Source organism: Portunus trituberculatus, chromosome 43 (assembly GCF_017591435.1).
Source record: "Portunus trituberculatus isolate SZX2019 chromosome 43, ASM1759143v1, whole genome shotgun sequence".
Classification (NCBI taxonomy): domain Eukaryota; kingdom Metazoa; phylum Arthropoda; class Malacostraca; order Decapoda; family Portunidae; genus Portunus; species Portunus trituberculatus.
The window spans coordinates 21,374,190-21,394,391 of NC_059297.1; the positions used below are offsets into that span (position 1 = coordinate 21,374,190).

Genomic DNA, 20,202 nt, shown 5'->3' on the forward strand with positions numbered 1-20,202 from the left:
AAAGGTTTACTAATGGTGAGAATAAGGAATCTAGTGATAGAGCAAGTGCTGAGTGAGCCACATCCCTCCACTAATGGGTTCACAAGAATCACCAAAAGTTACCAGACATTTTATGAATGGTGATTTGTCCTCCAGTGACCTCTCTCTTTCTCCCCACCCTCTTCTACATTATCCATCACCAGCCTTCACTTCAGGTATGTGCAAATCAAAATTATAAGAAAAAATTACATTGAAATTTTTGTAAACTTAAGGCAGGTTCATGTGCCAATTAGTGACTGAAATTTTGTTGGTAGAGTTTCCAACTCATCCCTTCTAGTCGGAAAGTGTCACACATAGCGACTGAAAAGTATCGACTAGTTGGTGCCTTGCCAGGAAGTGAATGTAAACAAAAAGCTACCTGCCAAGATGTCTTCCTCCAGTGAAGAAGTGGTGGATGCTCTTCTTTTGACATACCGAAAGAGTCATCACAAAAAAAAAAAAAATACCTGTAGATACATCCCTGGCTAAGTAGAAGGAAAGAAAGGAGTGTCTACCACACTCTAAATTATCCAACATTTCTCATAAAAAAATTGTTAATCTTAAGAAGACTATGCACAACTGTGATCATATTAAATCCTGACAAGTCTTCAATCCTCATCTCCAACAAAACCCAGCATTAAGGCAAACAGTTCTTGTATAGTGATATTTCATCAATGATTTGTGCAATTTTTTTTTTACTCTATGATTAATTTCTGGCATCCAAGATGTTTTCTTTTTCCATCACCAACTCTTAACATCTTCTCTACACCTGGAGACCACATTTTCAAAGCTTACTCCATGACGTCACAATGTAAATAAAGTTGCAAATGGACTAACAAGACCAATATGTTGGTCTTGTTTTGTGACTGGTTTCTCCAGTCGCTTGGCACCGATTTTGATTTGGAAACTCTACTGAAGTGAAATTTCAATCACAAATTGGTATGTGTGAACCTGCCTTTAAGGTTTTGCTAAGATTAAAATGAAATACCTGATTTATAGGTATCTGTAGTCAAAGTTTTATATTCACTCAACCCTCACCTTTTCCGGACTAAATGGTGTATGCACCAATCTGGATAATAAACAAGTCAGGATAATCCAAATAGGTACTTTGTTTTACCAAACATGGATTTTTCACCTTAGACTTTTCCCCAGAAATGCAGTTTTTTTTTTTATTTTGATTTTGATTTCACTAACCAATCAAACCAAAACAAATTTAATCTAAGTTAACCTAACACTAAAGCTAACCTACTATGAGATTCAGAGCTGCTGATACGCTGTTTCTCGCGAATAACTTTATATCAAAGAGTCGGATGAAGATGAAACTTTGCGAGAGTATGTTTTATACCCCTGCCCAATTTTATCCAGAATCCTTTATTGTCTAGCTTCGATTTTAATGTTCTCATAAGAGTAAAATAAGCAGCTGAATCCAGTCGCCTTTCTTGTTGGTGAGGGGTTCAGAAAGTCATGACGTTATATTCTCACGACGTCATGAGGCTCTGCCCACCGGGGTGTGAATGGCGAGTGATTGATGTGGCCAATGACATGCGAACACAGCTTTCTGGCCTTCATCGCTGTCAACAATGGCAAACATGTTGCAACATTGTCCATGTGGTTGCAAGACTGCTTTTGTGTTGAGGCTTGCTACTATGTTCAGAGGAGAGAAGACCCATGGAAAGACATACATAAGTTTGAGTAGGTGAGTAGATAATTAAACCTATTGTTGATGATGGTTTCTCACCGACACACCTATCTGTAACACATCCAGTACCATATATTTCATAGTGTAAGAAGCTGACACGCTATTTAATGTATTTTAAAAATAAAAATTGACTTATAATCCACAATATATGATACTGTTAGATTAATCTCAGTGTTAGATTAACTTAAGAGAAGTTTATTTAGGTTTAAATCATTAGGGAAATCAAATTAGACTAAATTTTGTAGTTACACTTGGCAAACAAAGGAACCATTTGTGTGATGCAGACTTTTTCATTATACAGACCTGTGCCTGCACCACTTAGTCCATAAAAATGAGGGTCGAATGTGTGTGTGTGTGTGTGTGTGTGTGTGTGTGTGTGTGTGTGTGTGTGTGTGTGTATATATATATATATATATATATATATATATATATATATATATATATATATCATTTGATAATCTGGCCATCAGAGCCCAAATGTCCTTATAAGAGAAGAAAACCACTTAGAAAGTGGAAAGGTAACAAAATACCAGGTGCTAACAAAGACAGTGGAATTGAGCCAGCAAGGATGGGACATTTGTCATGCCCATATTTCTGCAGAGAGAGAGAGAGAGAGAGAGAGAGAGAGAGAGAGAGAGAGAGAGAGAGAGAGAGAGAGAGAGAGAGAGAGAGAGAGAGAGAGAGAGAGAGAGAGAGAGAGAGAGAGAGAGAGAGAGAGAGAGAGAGCACTTACCAGCTTAGAGAAGTGGTACTGACAATAACCGCAGTACTTTACATTATCCAGGTAGTTTCCAGCTTCTTCACACAGGAGGCCCATAGACTGAGCACAGGTTACATGGAAGTGCTGCTTACAACCTGACTTGTTGCACTGCATACATGCTCCAATAACAGCTCTGCTTTCTTTGCCACTTTCTTCACAAATGTAGCAAGACTGAGGGGGAAAAAGTTGACGAATGACAATATAAAGCTACAGAGTTTTCTGAATAAAATTATATTAGGAAGCATTAGTTGATAAATACTCCACAAAAAAAAAAAATGGAAGAAATAAAATGTGAACAAAGCTAATATGATAATGCCATTGACAGAATTTTCATTATTCTAAAGGCCCTATCACACTGGCCTATGATACGCGGAACCAGGAACATCCGCTCTAGATAGCTGGAACTTGCCCGGGATTAGCGGAACCAAGTTGGGATGGCTTCATATCCATCCCAATTCTCCATATGCTATCCCAATAGAAAAGTAAACATAATATATGTAATAAAAACCTTTCATTTGAACTAAAAAGAATGTGACTAAATTTTTCATATTGGAATATTAAATAATATTTCATCAATTTAGAAAGGTAATATATATATATATATATATATATATATATATATATATATATATATATATATATATATATATATCATGTCGATAGTTTGGACTTATGGCAACCACCTCTGACTCTATAAGTTGCCGTTGCGCACGTCTCAGCTTTTCTTTTTTTTTTACTTACTTTTCTTTAACAAGAGGAAGTGCAAATGCAGTTCCAGGCCAAAGCACAGGTTGAGGTATAAGTGGCATGGTTTTGTTCTGGTTTATTTTGATTAGGCTTTGTCTTGGTTGGTGGGCCGTTTGCTTGTGTGTGATAGTGTTCCTGGTTTCGTACCAAGAACCATGGCCTGCGTTCCGTGTATCATAGGCCAGTGTGATAGCCAGGGATGTGGAGTCGGATTTTCAAAAGTCCGACTCTGACTCAACTTCATTAAATTTAAATGTTGCGACTCTGACTCCGACTCCAACTCGAGGAAATTTGAAGGTTGCGACTCCAACCCCGACTCCGGTTTTTTTTTTCTTGTTTTTTTTACAGTACAACGATATAATCTATTTTTTCTTACATCAGGGATGGTGGCCAAGGGAAAAGATTAAACAAAAAGCCCGCTAGTTGCCACACCCAAAAAAGATGAAAGTTAAGAGAATCAATACTTATAGCTTTCTTTTTTTTGCCCTTGGATGGCCCTCTTCCCTACATAAAAAAAATTAATAAAATTTTCGAATCCATCCATAATAAAAGTGTACTTGACGATTATATAATTATCATAAATTAATAAAAATTATCTTTATACGTAGTGCTTGATTGGACACATCCTTCACAAAGTCAATTTCTCCCAATTTGTAGGAATCTCCAATCTCCATGAAGTGGAATCTTTACTCGAAAATTTATTACGTAAAGGAGTCAGAGTTGCTCATATTTTTACCGACTCCGACTCCAATTCCGACTCCGACTACGGCCAAAAGTAGCTGACTCTTCAACGCCTCGACTCCGACTCCACATCCCTGGTGATAGCCCCTTTAGGAACTATTCTATAAAATAATTTGGACTTTTTTTCAAATACTGCATTACAATTCTGATAAATAGAAGGCCCTGAAGATGTGAATTCCTCACACATCCATACTCTCACTCCTGTCAGTAGCAATAGGTAAGATGTGAATTCCTCACTCTTTCTCATTTTCACTCCTGTCAGCAACAATAGGTGAGAACAAGGTAGTAAAAAAAAAAAAAAAAAAAAAAAATCCCAAGACTTCAAACCATGTTGCCAATGTATTTTTAGTAGAAGTGATATTCCGTGATGAAAAAAAGACCTTTGGTGTGCAGCCAGCATGTCTATTTGCAATTTTTATTTCTTTTCTGTATCCAATATCAAATATTTGGTGAAATCTACCAATAAGTACTCTTCTCCTGTGTATTAAGACTGAGGAAAAAAGTAGTTAGCAGGCAAATGTTGTGTACTTTGTGGCCACTTTGTTTGTACCTGACACATAAGTGTTGCTGCTTGTATAGGGTTTAATTTTCCTGTGCTCTGTGTTTAGATTATACATGCAGAAACCCACAAAGAATGAGGTAAGACTTGGACTATGCTGACATGGGGGCTATCACTTTCTTTATATACAGCATATACTGTACACCTCATCCTTGCTTTACAGAACACTTAGCAGGGCATTCTTCTTTCCATACAGCATGTACTGTACACTTCATCCCTGCTTTACAATCTGGTTATTTTTCTGAAACCACCCAACTGTATAGTATTGTATTATATAGCAAGCTTACATTTGCTCTCTAATTTCTTTCAATGCATATGATATGTATATATCTGTATACATCCTACTAGAATGGCTATATAAATAGTGGAAATACATGAACCAGTAATAGAGAAAACTATAAAAAGTATGTTCTGTGTAGTCACTCAGCAATTCTTGCCTAAGTTTCTGGGATTTAAGCAACTTGATAGTTCATTCAGCCTAATAGTTAAACAGAAAATCTGAGCACAACCCTAACATTGCAGCAAGCACATGAAGGAAAATTTTGCAAAGCCTGAAACAGATCCTTCAACACAATACAAGGGCAATCATGATAAAGCTGTCTGACAATCAGGTGAGCTTCGTAAGAAAAAACTGACCAAGACAGAGCCAGGATTTATCCTTAATTGAAGACCTCTGACAAAACTTTGTCAAGGGAACACTTCTACAGTCTTGAAGGATTCATTCTTATTCATCACATAAATGACAAATCTTATCTATGTCACAAAGCTGAAAACATTATAATTAACATAAAAGAAAAAACATCTGACATTAACATTGTTAGTTACATTAGCAAAGTCTCTCCTACCTTGTTGAATCTTTCTTGAGGGATGAGCTGCAGCATGATGGGCTCCATGGTAGTGACGTTGCCAAAACGCACCTCAGGGATGTACAGCGCACAGACCACATGTGCCCAACCACCAGAGTCTGTGCGCTTGAGCGCGCCATCTTTACTTGGGCACAGTTCGCATCTCTGTGAAAAAATGCGCCTCCCGCCTGAGTGCTGGGTGAGCGGCCATAGGGTAAGTGTCAGTGGGTGTGGGGTGCCAGGGGGAAGGGATAGGACTTATGGCAGAGTCAAGGAGTGACAGCTGACACTTAATGCTAACATTTATACCAACACTGAAGTAAAAAGTATCCTGAGTTCCACAGTTGGTAACATAAATAATTAAACATGTCCAATATAAGACCATGTATTTAAATAATATCCTTCATCCCTGTGTGGTTATTCACCCACATTTGAGCTAGACCTTCTTGTAGTGAAAATGTATGAATACTGAAAATCACAAACATCTGAATTATACAAATAAAATCAAATAGTTATCTGTACAAAAGCAGAAATAATAAAAATAGGGTAAACACCATAATGTAGTTACCAACTGACAAGTGTCTACACCATAATGTAGTTATTAGAGATGTACCGATGGATCAGTATCGGTATCGGAATCGGCGGTATCGGCCCATCTTTTGGGTATCGGTATCGGCTTATTTTATGCCGATACTTCCGATACCTAAAAGGAATTTACTACTTAGTGATATATTCGATATAAGATATTGATGATACCAAATTAATGTAATATGGCATATTAAGTTTCTGTGGTGATTACCGTATGTCATAGAATACTGTTTTCTGTGGTGATAAGCCACAACCTCTAAATTGGACGTGTATGAAATGCGTATAGGCTGAACTCCGGCATCCTGTCACACGGTCGGTCATGAGTCACCACGCATTCTCACTGTCTCTCAGTCAGACGCTGCTCCTCCACCCACACAAAGTTCACACAGGTGAAAAGCTTATGTTTTTGAACTATAATCTAAGAATGTCAAACTTCAGATATTGAGAATCCAACAAAATGATTTGGTATATATATATATGTATATATATATATATATATATATATATATATATATATATATATATATATATATATATATATATATATATATATATATATATATATATATATATATATATTCTTATTTGATTTATAATTAACAGTGCTAGTGCTAGCCTTTTCCAAGATATCATACTGGAATAGGTGGAAGCTCGAATTATATATGTATATTAATTTTAATGCAAGTTTAATTTTTGAGTTACTTGTGTTAACGTAAGGATGTAAAAATTCCATAACTAAGAAAGTAACGATTCTGTTTTGTAATCATGTGCATTGTGTATAATTTGTTGCATATTAATTATTTAAGATCATAGCAATACACTAGAAACTTAGAATAAACTAAACTTTTTTCTATTTAATTGAAAAGATTAGGTGAAAGCTCATTTTTCTGAATTGGTCTACTAATGTGTAATGAATTAATATCAAAGGATGTCAGATTTAATTAAAGAGAAACATACACAACAAAATGAGTTTCTTTTGCTAATATTTTGTGTCTGTTTTACAATTTTAATAATTTTTGATTGGCAAAATATCGTCAATAAAATTAATAATGAAAATGCACAAGACCAAATGGTCGCTAAAGGAGTAAGAAGTAAGAATTTAAAATAACTGACAAGAATCAGAAGACTGAGAAGATATTCATTCCAATTACTGAGTAATTTACCTTTGCAAATGGCTTCAAAAAGCTTCTAGAATTGCTCCTATTTCACAAACGTTCTCAGAAGGACTTACAGCATCCCCAAAACAAAGCCTTCCATCTGATAACGCTCGCCGTCCACCAACTCATCCTGGTGTCCAGTGCAGTAATCACTATAAGTAGTAGTATCGGTATCGGCCCAATTAGGTGGTATCGGTATTGGAATCGGCCAAAATTTTTGTATCGGTACATCTCTAGTAGTTATCATCTGACATGTTATACAACAAAAAGTAACAATAGACAATATTTGTTAACTCAATTCTTTAAAAGAAAATCAGAACATCTATTCAAGTAACTACATTAAAGTAGTCTTTCATTACTAATTTTAAAACTCCAAAGCTAATCAACCCATATTCAATTATCACAATATGTATATAGATAAAGCTCCATTTATTTCACTTTACCATGCTCCACAGTATAGAAAATGTGTAACTCAAAAATTCTAGTTTCACACCCTATCACATATTCTAAATCTTCTAAAACCTTATTAAATCACTACTTTTATACAAACAGCCAACAAATATATAAATAATTATGGGAGCATTTCTAAAGATTATCAATGTGTTATTCACCACGGTTGTCTGCTGATCACTCAGCCAGCCTTCTCTGTACAGAAAGACCTCAGATCTCATACTGACTGATCTTCGTGACCACACCACTCTCCAAACTCCAGGACAGCAAGGCTACAACCTCTCGAGTTACATCCTGTACCTATTTACGACTAGGTGCTAGGCTATACATTAAGAAGTTCACCCATTTGCCTTGCCGCTCCCGAGACTCGAACCCAGGCCCTCTCGGGCCACATACCACATACCACTATGTGGTATGTGGTGTGTGTGTGTGTGTGTGTGTGTGTGTGTGTGTGTGTGTGTGTGTGTGTGTGTGTGTGTGTGTGTGTGTGTAACTAAACACATTCCTTTCCTGCCTAATAAGGAATTGCTGATGTAAAATCGTCATTTTTCCTTACTCCTATCTTCTTCACCACACTATCTACACAATAAAAAGAAGCAATGAATACACAATCTATCATTCCCCACAAAATGACTAAAAGTTAGCATACATAATATAAATCTCTTTCATTTTGCACAAACTAACTTGGTTCTACTAATCAAAACAATTAATTTCATATACAACAGTAAGACGTTAGTACGTCCTTCTGGCATATTATGAGAATAACTTTAAAAAAATGAAAGGGAGACAAGCATGTGCAAAGAAAAGTAAATACAGTGAATAGGAAATTAAGGTGCAGATTACCTAACAAATAGTAAAGCATCTCAAGCATGCATGAATGGCACCATGAATTATGAATGATGTCTGTTAGAAATCATGTTAATGTAATTACAATGTATATGTGTCACTGTGTAACTCATTTCAGGTAATTAATCCATACATACATACATATTAAGTGAAAACCTTGCCCTCGAGGAAAACTCACCCTTCAGTATGAAACAATATCAGCAACCTTCCTCAGCAACCAGCTTCTCCAAAGAAATTAGTGAGTACAATATTTAAAAGCAATTACAATGAGTCTTTTACATGCTTCTGAAGATAGGAAAGGCTCCCAATGGAAGGCAGTTAGAGAGGTTTCGAACAAGCCTGGAATCCCATAAATTTCAAATAAGCCATAAAGCCTTGAGTCCCATTAAGTCTAACTTCAAAGGGAGAATGGTAATCTTCTAAAGTAACACTATAGTATACCTTCATGCTTTCTATATTCATATTTCATCAACTATCAATAAACTCTTCAAGTTAATCAGAGGCTGAAAACAAATTAATTAAGACACAAACAACTATGGAGGAGAGAATGGATGTTGCTATTGTGTGAAACTAAACGAGATGCACGAAAACCATGGTATATACAATATGACATGTAGTATACTCACTCTATGCTTATTAATAGCAGCAACATAACAAGGATGACAAATGTTATATATACATGTAATATATTAGCCAAGGCTAATTCATTGTCAATTAAATATTTCCAGTTAACAACAAATTAACAAGTAAAATCCAACAAATATCATGTCTGCATGTTTGCTTTTTATTTCTATTTATTTATTTATTACCTTTTTTTAATGTTAGTATGTAATGTATAATACTAATCCATACAGTGTTGGGCTTTGTCAGAGATAGGAGACTTGTTGGGTTGCACTTTTTTCATATACTATTCTTTTTATTTACCACATAAGATGAAGAAAAAAATGTTAAATATCTGTATACATCATTCCCATGCCATGAATGAAAGTGCAGCTATAATACAATTTTAATTCTTGAATTTTTCTCCCTTTTCAGAATTCACAATATCAAAATAAGATGAAAATTTATTCTTACACATTTATAAAACTTTTATTCTCACCTTTACAAACACTTTCCACATTCCTGTTGAACAGGGAGTTTTGTTAAGAACACCCTGAGTTATAAGTCCATCTACCCAAACCCCAAGTAATCTGACTTTGAAAAGATATTAATTTAGTGATTGACAATAACTCAATATGCAATGATACTGCAAAGGACATTATTATTATTAGATCAGCCATATTAGTTCCCCTGGAAATATTTTATGAACCCCTGAAGTTTGTGAACCCCAGGCTGAGAGTGTGTAATAAACAAGTGCTCTTTTACATTACAAATATCTATAAATAAAGAGGAACTGTACATTCAACAAAATGGTTGGATGTGCATGTAGCAAGATCCTCACATCTCGAGGCTTCACAAAGAATAGAAAATACTATGAATTTTTCAGTTCTCCTTTTTGATTACTCTAAAGTCTTGTTTCTGATCTATTATGGTTTACTGATTATAAATTTGAGAGGTAACTTCCCTTACAAGAGAAAGTAACTTATCTATTTATGTGATGATTTCAGCGCACCAAAATATCTATAACCAAAATCTTTATTGCTTTCCAATACTATTACTTTCAATTTAATTTTATCAATATGATACAACATGCATGTTGACAAAGGGATGAAAAAAAATAAAATAAAATAAAAAAATATCCCAACTGAAGTATTCAGTCTATAATAACTCCAAACACTAGATATGAAAATAATTGAAGGTTGTAATACAAAAAAAAAAATAATAATAATATACATACATACTAAACAGTTCCTTATATATATATATATATATATATATATATATATATATATATATATATATATATATATATATATATATATATATATATATATATATATATATATATATATATATATATATATATATATATATATATATATATATATATATATATATATATATATATATATATATATATATATGTACAGATAACTCACGATTTACGGGCTAGATGCGTTCCAAGAGGCATTGCCTGTGTCAAAATTTGCGTAAAATAAACATGTAATTCTCATAAGAAACAATAGATAATAGGGGGGATGCAGGATGTGGTCTAAAAAAAATTGTACAAAAATACTCTATTTGGCTAAATTAACATATTTTTATTATTTACCATTCTAAATACTAGAAGTGTATTTAAAGTAAAGGGAAAAGCAAGAAATAATAAGACAAAACAACAAAACAAAGAGTAAGTAAACACAACACTCACTACATCACTGCCTTCACCACTCACACCATAGTCAGTCACCATCTTCCTTTGAGCTTTACCACTTTATCAAAAATCCACTTATCAAAAATAACCCCACATGCAGAAGAAGATGAAGGACGTTTTGGGGCCATCTTGGTGAATTATAGGCAGATTGAAGAGATTTCGTCTGTACTCAGTGCTGGCAGACTGCAAATGAGGCATGAGAAGAGCGGGAGCTGGATCCAAGATTCTTTAACAATGTCAGAGCAACCTCCTGCCGCGAAATGGCATCCATGAACACTTGGAGACAGTGACGAGGTTGCTATCAGGTCGCTCTCAGATTGCTGGGAACACCACCTCTGGAGGTGGTGTTACTGTCTTATATATGCATTTATGTTCACAAAACATTTCTATTAGCTTTTTACAAACCTTGCCCCCAAGAAAGGATTGTTTTGTAATGCATAAAGTGAAATCTTACATGGAATACCAAAAAGCAGAGATGAGATCGCCACATATGAGGCAGAGACTCGCAATGACTCAGCCGCTTCTTCTTCTTGTGACCCTTTTAGCTTGCATGTTGCTTTCACCGCGATATTTATGTTTCCACTCCTCTATTGCCTGCTATAATGGATATCATATCTTAGTATTCATATATGCTCATGCACAGATAACAGTAGATCTAGATTTGACACGAAAATCGCGCTACAGTAATGTACCCAAAGCCGGAGAAAGGACCTTAAATTTCAAACCTCGAAATCTCAGCTCCTAGCCAACATGAATCTATAAGATCACTGTGAAGCAAGCTAACTGTGTTTAATTCAATGCCTGAAAGCGATATCTAAATCCATACAACCGTGTCATTGTACCGCTCAGTTATACGAGTCAAACGAGAATTTATATAGTACCAGGTGGATGTTTAAATACAACTTTAAGCTTACAGCTGTATTTCAAACACAAAATGCAAATTTTGTATCACTTATAAATTACTTTACATGATTTTGGCTGTCCACTTGCTCATCTCTTTTTCACACCTGTGAGTTTACGCCTCTTGTCATCACTCTGTGACCGTGTGTTACCTCCTGTGGCGACACCAGGTTTGCGCTTGGCGTGGACATCACTGTTGGTGTCTTACTATCCCACTCCTTATATTATGTCACAGATGTTCCACTAGCGTACTCTATATAATTTCATTAACAAAATTGCAACTTCTTTTTTTTTTTAGGAAAACTATTTACAAAGCGCGTAGGCGGGCTTTATTTTATTTTTTTACATCATTAACGCGAAGAAATATATCGCAGTAGTCACTATCAGTCACTGCCTAGGCCTTGTTTCCTACCATTCTTAGTCACTCTTAATCATTCATCGGTTTGTTGCAGTCACGTTAGTAATCAGGTGAGTTTAACACTTAACAGCACTCCACAGTACACTTCCACGTCACAGTGATGTCAATAACATGTCACTGTTCTTCACCAGTGTCACTATCTTTTCCCAAACTGACTATCTATATGGCACCAGATGTCATAACTGCAGTCACTGCCACCAGTTGCACGCGTCTCGGATTACGTCCCAGTTACAGCCTCTCACTCTGCCATTTTGTGTGACCTCTCATTATATTTCACTGTAGTGTTTCACATTGTACGCCTCAAGTCACCACTAGCAGTTCTTCTCCACTGTACCACTGACTTAACTCCACAGTCCGCATACAACACTCGGCGTCACCCTACACACGTCACGGTTGGATACACCACTCACAATGTTAAATCTGTGTGCATTACACCACTCACAATGTTCACTCCTTATTCACCTCACTGTACTTCATTACTCACTGCACAGTGACATCACTAGCGACATAATAACATGCGCATAATAACATTTTCATGTGACCCTCGACACAAGCTCTTCACACTTTCACTGTAAATCCATTGTTGGACAAAACTCTTTCAACAGCATTCACATTTCACTGTTTCATTATTTCTACAGATATGTCAAAATGCCTGAACATGCACATAACAATTATAACCCCTCACTCTTGGCTGCAGCGGTATCCCTAGCACGACTGACTTGAACTGAGTGACTTGAGTGACTGTCCACTGGCTAAACCGTTGGCCATCTTCCTGCTCGCCTGAGATTTTAAAATGACTCATTCGCAGTAGACATGGGTGTATACAACTTGCCACAAATATGTACATAATAATAATAATAATAATAATAATAATAATAATAATAATAATAATGTTTCCTCCAGGTAGAGGTCAGCCGAGCCCTTAATCTGGTGCACCTCACACCCTCCACAAATGCACACGCCTTCCCACTGCTGCGGTATTTAGTAATGATTAGTATTTCCCTAAATAATGCACCTTATATTGTATAAAACTTTACAAAATTATAACTTTAACAGTCAGCTGCCGCGTACTACCAGTCGACCGCTTTGGGTACGTTACTGCAGTGGCGGCGCGGCTCTGCAATGCCGTGTCAAATCCAGATCTACTGTTATCTGTGGCTCATGCTATGAGGATAATCTTGACTCCGTCACTGCAAGTCTCTGCCTCATCTGTGGCTGATCTCATCTCTGCTTTATTTTTTGGTATTCCAAGATTTCACTTTATGCATTACAAAACAATCCTTTCTTGGGGACAAGGTTTGTAAAAAGCTAATAGAAATGTTGTTTTGGGAACATAAATGCATATATAGACAGTAACCTAAGAGCAACCTGATAGCAACCTCGTCACCATCCCTCCAAGTGTTCATGGATGCCATTTTCCAGCAGGAGGTTGCTCTGTCGTTGTTAAAGTTTTTTGGATCCACCTCCTGGCAGCCAATGAGCACTTTTAGGTGGGCTACCAACTTCACCCGCCAACAGCAACGAATCTTTGTGGATGCTATTTTGAGCAGGAGGTTGCTATGGAGGTTGTTAGTACCAATATAGACAACAACCTGCTTCTTGGATCCGGCCCCAGAGCTCCCACCTATCAGCCAGCTGCGGAACTCTCTGGCATGCAGTTTGAAATTGCGTCTGGCACTCAGTTTGAAAATGTGGTTGGGCCAAATCGCGTAAAAGTGAACCGATCGCGCAAATTACATTAATTATAAAATTTTTTGGTTGCGTTACAACAAAAACACGTAAATTAAACAAAAACACGTGTAAATCGAGTTACCTGTATATATGTATGTATGTACGTATGTATGTGTGTATATAAATATATATATATATATATATATATATATATATATATATATATATATATATATATATATATATATATATATATGCAGATTAAAATAGAAAATTAAAATGTAAAGAAAATGTTTCTAAGCCAATCATGTATCCTATCTCCATATCAATCTTTAAGACATTATCATATATAAATGTAAAGTGGGACCTTTATTGTCGAACTTAATTTGTTCCTGAATGTTGTTCAAAAATCAAAAACAATTTTCTCAAAAGAAATCAATGTAAAATGGATCAATCAGTTTTTAGATGTCCATCCTGTCAAGATGGTGCTCCACATCTCCAGCTCAAAATGATCTATCCAGAAAGGATTTACTGAATGAATTTAATAACACAGAACTTTTCAGAAGATTAGATTGTGCAAGTATTCTTGTCACTAATCTAACAAGGGAAGCCTTACAATGACACTGAGAGGAGCACTTACCCACTTATCACCAAAATAAAAGTGATCATAACACAAGGACAGTTTGCTGCTGGATGAAACTGCTGGAAAAATGTAATTGTACAGGAATGATAGCAATGTAGGGTTGAGAGCTACAGGTGGCTAAAATATATAGAAACCAGTAAACAGCAGCTTTTGTTTGTCTTAATATCTAAAATTAACAACTTTGTTCTAGAATTATATATGCCAACCAAAGCAGTTATGAGTTCAAAATTTTCTTCAAAAACTAATTTTCTTGCAAATAGAGGCATTCAGTAACTAAGGTTCCAATGATGTGAAATCATATATTCTGTACCTTTTTCATGAATGGAAAAGGGCAAATGTATCAACATTAAAATGGTAAAAATATTTTAGAAACTGTGCATGTAGCAATAAAGCAAAGCAACAAAACAGGCCTCACCCAACTATTCTCTCAATAACATTATAGGGGGTTAACCAGGTTTCTGTAAATCCTTTCACGTTTTTCAAAAAAAAGAAACTTGTCTAACATTAACACTAATGTGGCAGATGATGAGTACAGCATCCATACAGGTTTGCAAGAGACTGCAAAAAGATTGCCTCTCTATGAAAATAAACTACAACAACCATTACAGAACAGAAAGCATCATGGCCTTGGTTGATCTTCCTTCTATTATGCAACAACCTCTCAGAGTTAGCTGCTACGGTATCTCAGCTGAATGAAGTATGAGAATCACAAAAACGTAAGCCTACCTGAAGCTGGACGTGCTAATACACAGAGCATTACCAACTGCTTAAGGATAACCACATGCACCACATTAATCTTGGTAATGTTGACTATCAACTTAATGAACTCTGATCAACCATTACTTATGACAAATAAACTAATTACCAGAATCATGAATACAAATAAGCAGAGGTGGGAGTTCCGAACAAATGTTCGCGAACCTTTATCCGCGGATTTGTTCGGACCAACAAAATCCCGGATTTGGGTTCGGAGGTTCGGATTCGGACCGACGTCAAAAAAGATTCGGACTTCCGGGTTCGGAACATCTTTTTTTCGCGAATCCAAACCTCCGTATCCCGGGAAAAATTCGAAAAAAACTAAGACGGCCAAACATTGGTTTTCAACTTTTCCGTGGCATACAGATGTGGTGACGCCTATGTTTCTGTAACAACTAGAGACGCCTATGACCATTAGTATTGTGTTTTACTTTATCGCTTCTCTCTATTTCTATTTCAGTAAGGGAGTGTAAGTGTGTGTGTGTGTGTGTGTGTGTGTGTGTGTGTGTGTGTGTGTGTGTGTGTGTGTGTGTGTGTGTGTGTGTGTGTCAAATGACCACTGCTCAAAATGTGCTCGATATGCAAGCCTGTGTCACTGTGTGTAGTAATGCGAAACAAAGACTAGTAGTACTGCCTGGACTGCCCTTCTTTGAACTTGGAAATATACTCGTGGTGTTTAACTCGTTGCTTTATCTATACCACACAGACTCGTCATGTTGTGACTGCAGCTGGTTGCCAGCCAATCAGAACACTTGTTAGTGATGCGCAGCCACCGCGCATGCGCTGGTGACTGTGCATGCACAGTGATTTAGTTAAACAGTGCTACAATAGTCAGACATTCTTCAACCGTTGCACTGACAACACTCTGGAGAGGACACCCAAGGAGGCTAGACTACTCTACTCCCATCACACTCACCGCTGACAATGGATAAGTATGTGACATCCACACCGAGGTCGAGAAACCCAAGCTTTAGGTTTGGAAATGTTTGGAAGGTATCGGAATTAAGGTTTGCTTTGCTATTTCTTAAAGATTCGGAGGTTCGCAGACAAATGTTCAGAATAAATGCTCGCACAAAAATTTTGAAAATCAGGTTCGCTATTCAGAGGTTCGAAACCCAAAACCGGCGAAGATTCGGGTTCGAATTCGAAACCCAAAAAAAGGTTCGCGCGCCCACCTCTGCAAATAAGCCAAGTTATATCGTGTAATGGAAGATGATGCTTACTCTAGTAATCTGCAGAGAGTTGTCAAAAAATGTATGAATGTAGTGTCTCATTTACTCAGCAAAGTTTGAGGGAAGTTTTCCACAATACTGAAATAGAGTCCTAAGCTTGTCTTAAACCTAGAGTCCATCAAAACTAGGAATGGTCTCATATACTAAGTATCCTGCATCAACATATGACATTACTTGGCTAGATCTTAAGTTTCTTTGCATACACCCTCTATTCAAGAAGATTTGCCATCCATACCAGTATCAATCTTATAATAAAAAAAGTGTACATACAATATAAAAACAGTATGCTCAAAAACAATAATGGTACTTACAACTCTTGCAGCACGCTCCTGACTCTCACATTTGCGACAAAACCAGGCTCCTGTTGGTACTGTCACTATACCATAACAGGCTGAAACAAAACAACAATATGAACCAATCACATCACTGAAAAACCTCATTACAATCATTCATATTCAAAACTAAGTATACCCAGCAAATGAAACCATTCAAAAAGTTAATTTCATACCATGACATCCTAGCACTTAATTCTCTCTCTGAAAGCTAGATATTCTTATCTTATTACTGCAAATAACAGTTCAGAAGCAAATTTCAGTAAAGGTATGCAACATTTTAATAATAAAAATAAATTTTCCTTTTTTAAACAAAAAATTAGTTACTTAAAAATTCTCTCTCTCTGATGCCTTGTTCTCATTAATACCATTCCCGAGGATGGGGAATGGCTAAGCCTTTTTACCTCTTCCTTTCCTTCTTGAATATTCAAGCACTCTGCCTTTAACATTTCTTTTACACATGCAATCCTTCACTTTGTCTTTCCTTACAATACCTTCAATATTGTTCACATACTATATACACTTTATTCCTTTTAGCCCTTTTCCATTGCTCCACTGTGCTTACACAGGTGCTCATACCACATCTGTCATGCAGGCTTTCATTGCTTTCACCCATCACGTCAATCCATACGCCTTTCTCCAATAACAGATCTCCATACCACATACTCATGATTGCTTTGACTTATTCCAGAAGCAAATTTCTGACCAATACATTAATGTTAAATACTATTATTCAAAACTCTACTTAAATTCCATAAATATCTATAGATGAAAACATTTCACTTCATTTAATGCTCTCCAGTTAATTTTCCATAGAATAAAGTGGATTTGCACTGAGTTATTAAAAATAGCAAAGAAAGTCATGTGCTAGTTATGAGCTTCTTACCAGCACTTGGGAATATGTCTGGATTTACTAGAACATACTCCTTTGCCACTTAGCTAACAATTGGTTCTCCACAACATATGGTGTGATCTAATTTTCTACTTACTAAGGTTGTCCATGCCATATAGTATTCTGAGATTCTATATATAGATATCAGCAATTATTTTTTTGAACAGGTATTGTAGCTTTTAAAAATTGTGATGTTAAAGAAGTCTTTTAGCCATAATCATTTAAGCAATTCACTAATTTTCATACTGACACATTCTTTCTCTGACTAATACATAGGGGTGGTTCCACAGTATAAGAAACAAATATCTACTAAGAAAATCTGAAGATTATAGCAATGTTCATAATAAGAAAAATAGAGCAAAATGCTTGACAGATACGCTCAAGACATTCTTGTAACCTGCTAAGAAATAATCAAAGATGAAAACACTATGCTCTCTCTCTCTCTCTCTCTCTCTCTCTATATATATATATATATATATATATATATATATATATATATATATATATATATATATATATATATATATATAAATATATATATATATATATATATATATATATATATATATATATATATATATATATATATATATTTTTTTTATATATATATATATATATATATATATATATATATATATATATATATATATATATATATATATATATATATATATATATATATATATATATATACATATATATATATATATACATATATATATATATATATATATATATATATATATATATATATATATATATAGGATGTCTTTCAAAATTATGACATTGTATTTGCATTGACATCTATTTATCCACTACCAAATGGTACAAGAGTGAAGAATCTGAGGACTGGGATATAGAGGCATCCCAAAATTATCTTGGACTTAACCATTTATATGGTGCTAATGTCAAAAGTGAAGTAATCACAACTACATGTCAGGGTTCAATCCCTGGACACAGTGCTTCTCATGGCTACACATCCAGTTCATCTTTGGATTTTTTTTTTTTTTTTTTTCAGTATTTCCTGACATTCTGAATGAAACATGACACAAATCACTACATCCCCAATATTCCTGCAGTAAGAGATTCCTGCATGAATGATCACAGTGGTTCCAGGAACAAGCCTTGCATGAACAAAGGATTATTGCATCTATGCTCAGTATAGCATACCTGATCATTATGGATGATGAACTTCTTGAGTTGGATGTACGTATTTGATTGTTGCAGTTAAAGTGACCCTTTCAGCCCATTAACAGTATTTTCCTATGTCAGTGTTTTTTCAGCAGATTAACAACAATTTTATACCCCAATCTTTCAAAACTCAGCAGTTACATTACACAAGAAATACATGCCCTTCTTCCTCCCATAGCCCCCCAAGAATGCATTGATCAGCTCTCACTTCCAACATTTCTTGTTATTTTTGTTTTGAACTTATTCCTTTCTTTCATTTCCTTAGCATACTCATGGTATGATGTTACCCTATTCTACTGTGAAATGAACAAAGGTTCACACAACACAAATGGCAGATTTTTCTTCCTGGTGTATCCCTTCATGAAAATATCCACTGGCTTCCCAATATCACTTTATGTAAGCAGCCATTTCTCTGACCTACTATTCTGAGCTGTCATTCCCTTCCCTCACCAGCAGTTCTTTTCCTTGACAATTCACATATTACATTGAAATTCTAAATGAAAGACCAAAAATATTTAATTGTGAAAAGACGAACTCTCCTCTTCTTGGTAAATAAATGCCCACCATATCATGTGGCCTCATCCTCAGTGACGAACTACAGAGATACTATGTGTATTAAGTTTTACAGGGCATTGAGCAGATATCAAATCACTATATTATATATCATATCATATTACATCCCATGACATTTTTATTCCTTTCATCTTATGTAATTCCTTGTCAAGTAGGGATTAGGTTTTCAAAAAAATGGTGTGGCAGATGAAATCACAGCTAGTTGACAGTTGAAAGTGAGCTGGTTGTGAAATCAGAAAAGCTACAGAAAGACCACAAATAGCATGGATAAATAGTGCAGAGAACATTAAAAGCTGTGGAGAGAGAGAGAGAGAGAGAGAGAGAGAGAGAGAGAGAGAGAGAGAGAGAGAGAGAGAGAGAGAGAGAGAGAGAGAAACAGCTTCAGTAACTGCCAAACTGCTACTTTAAGGCTGAGTTTTAAATACAAAAATCAATAGTTTAGTGGAAATTAAACAGAAATTACTGATAACCATGTACTATTCCAGGATATGAGGAGCATTCCCAGGCATTCTCCACCTGGATCATTATGAAATGGATTAAGCCATTAGTAAAAAGGACAACCCCTTGTTTGTAGCACATCAGCAATATTTCCCTCTATCTTTCACATCTGCATTGTAAGAGGATTATTATTTATTCAGCAAATATTTTTTATATAAATTTAGAGTATAGTGCAATTAATTCAAAATTTGAGAAACTTTTGTGTATGAGTGAGTATTAGTAGTGTCAGTCTATCTAGGATGGTGACCAAACCAAAGGCAAAGTTGTTTGACACATTGTCACTTCTGACCATGTGCCTTGACCCCACCATTGGTGCAATAACAATGTTGGACAGCAATGCTGCCAGGTGTTATAATGTCTATACAAATGTATTCA

General features: G+C 35.6%; 1 protein-coding gene across 1 annotated transcript in view; it reads right to left on the reverse strand.

Moving 5' to 3' along the window:
- Positions 1-20,202, reverse strand: part of LOC123518350 (protein AF-10-like) — a 47,555-nt gene that overhangs the window by 25,682 nt on the left and 1,671 nt on the right. The window contains 3 exon segments of the mRNA XM_045279119.1: positions 2,451-2,648; positions 5,370-5,564; positions 16,653-16,732. Of these exon segments, the coding sequence (XP_045135054.1) occupies positions 2,451-2,648; positions 5,370-5,564; positions 16,653-16,732 (473 nt within the window).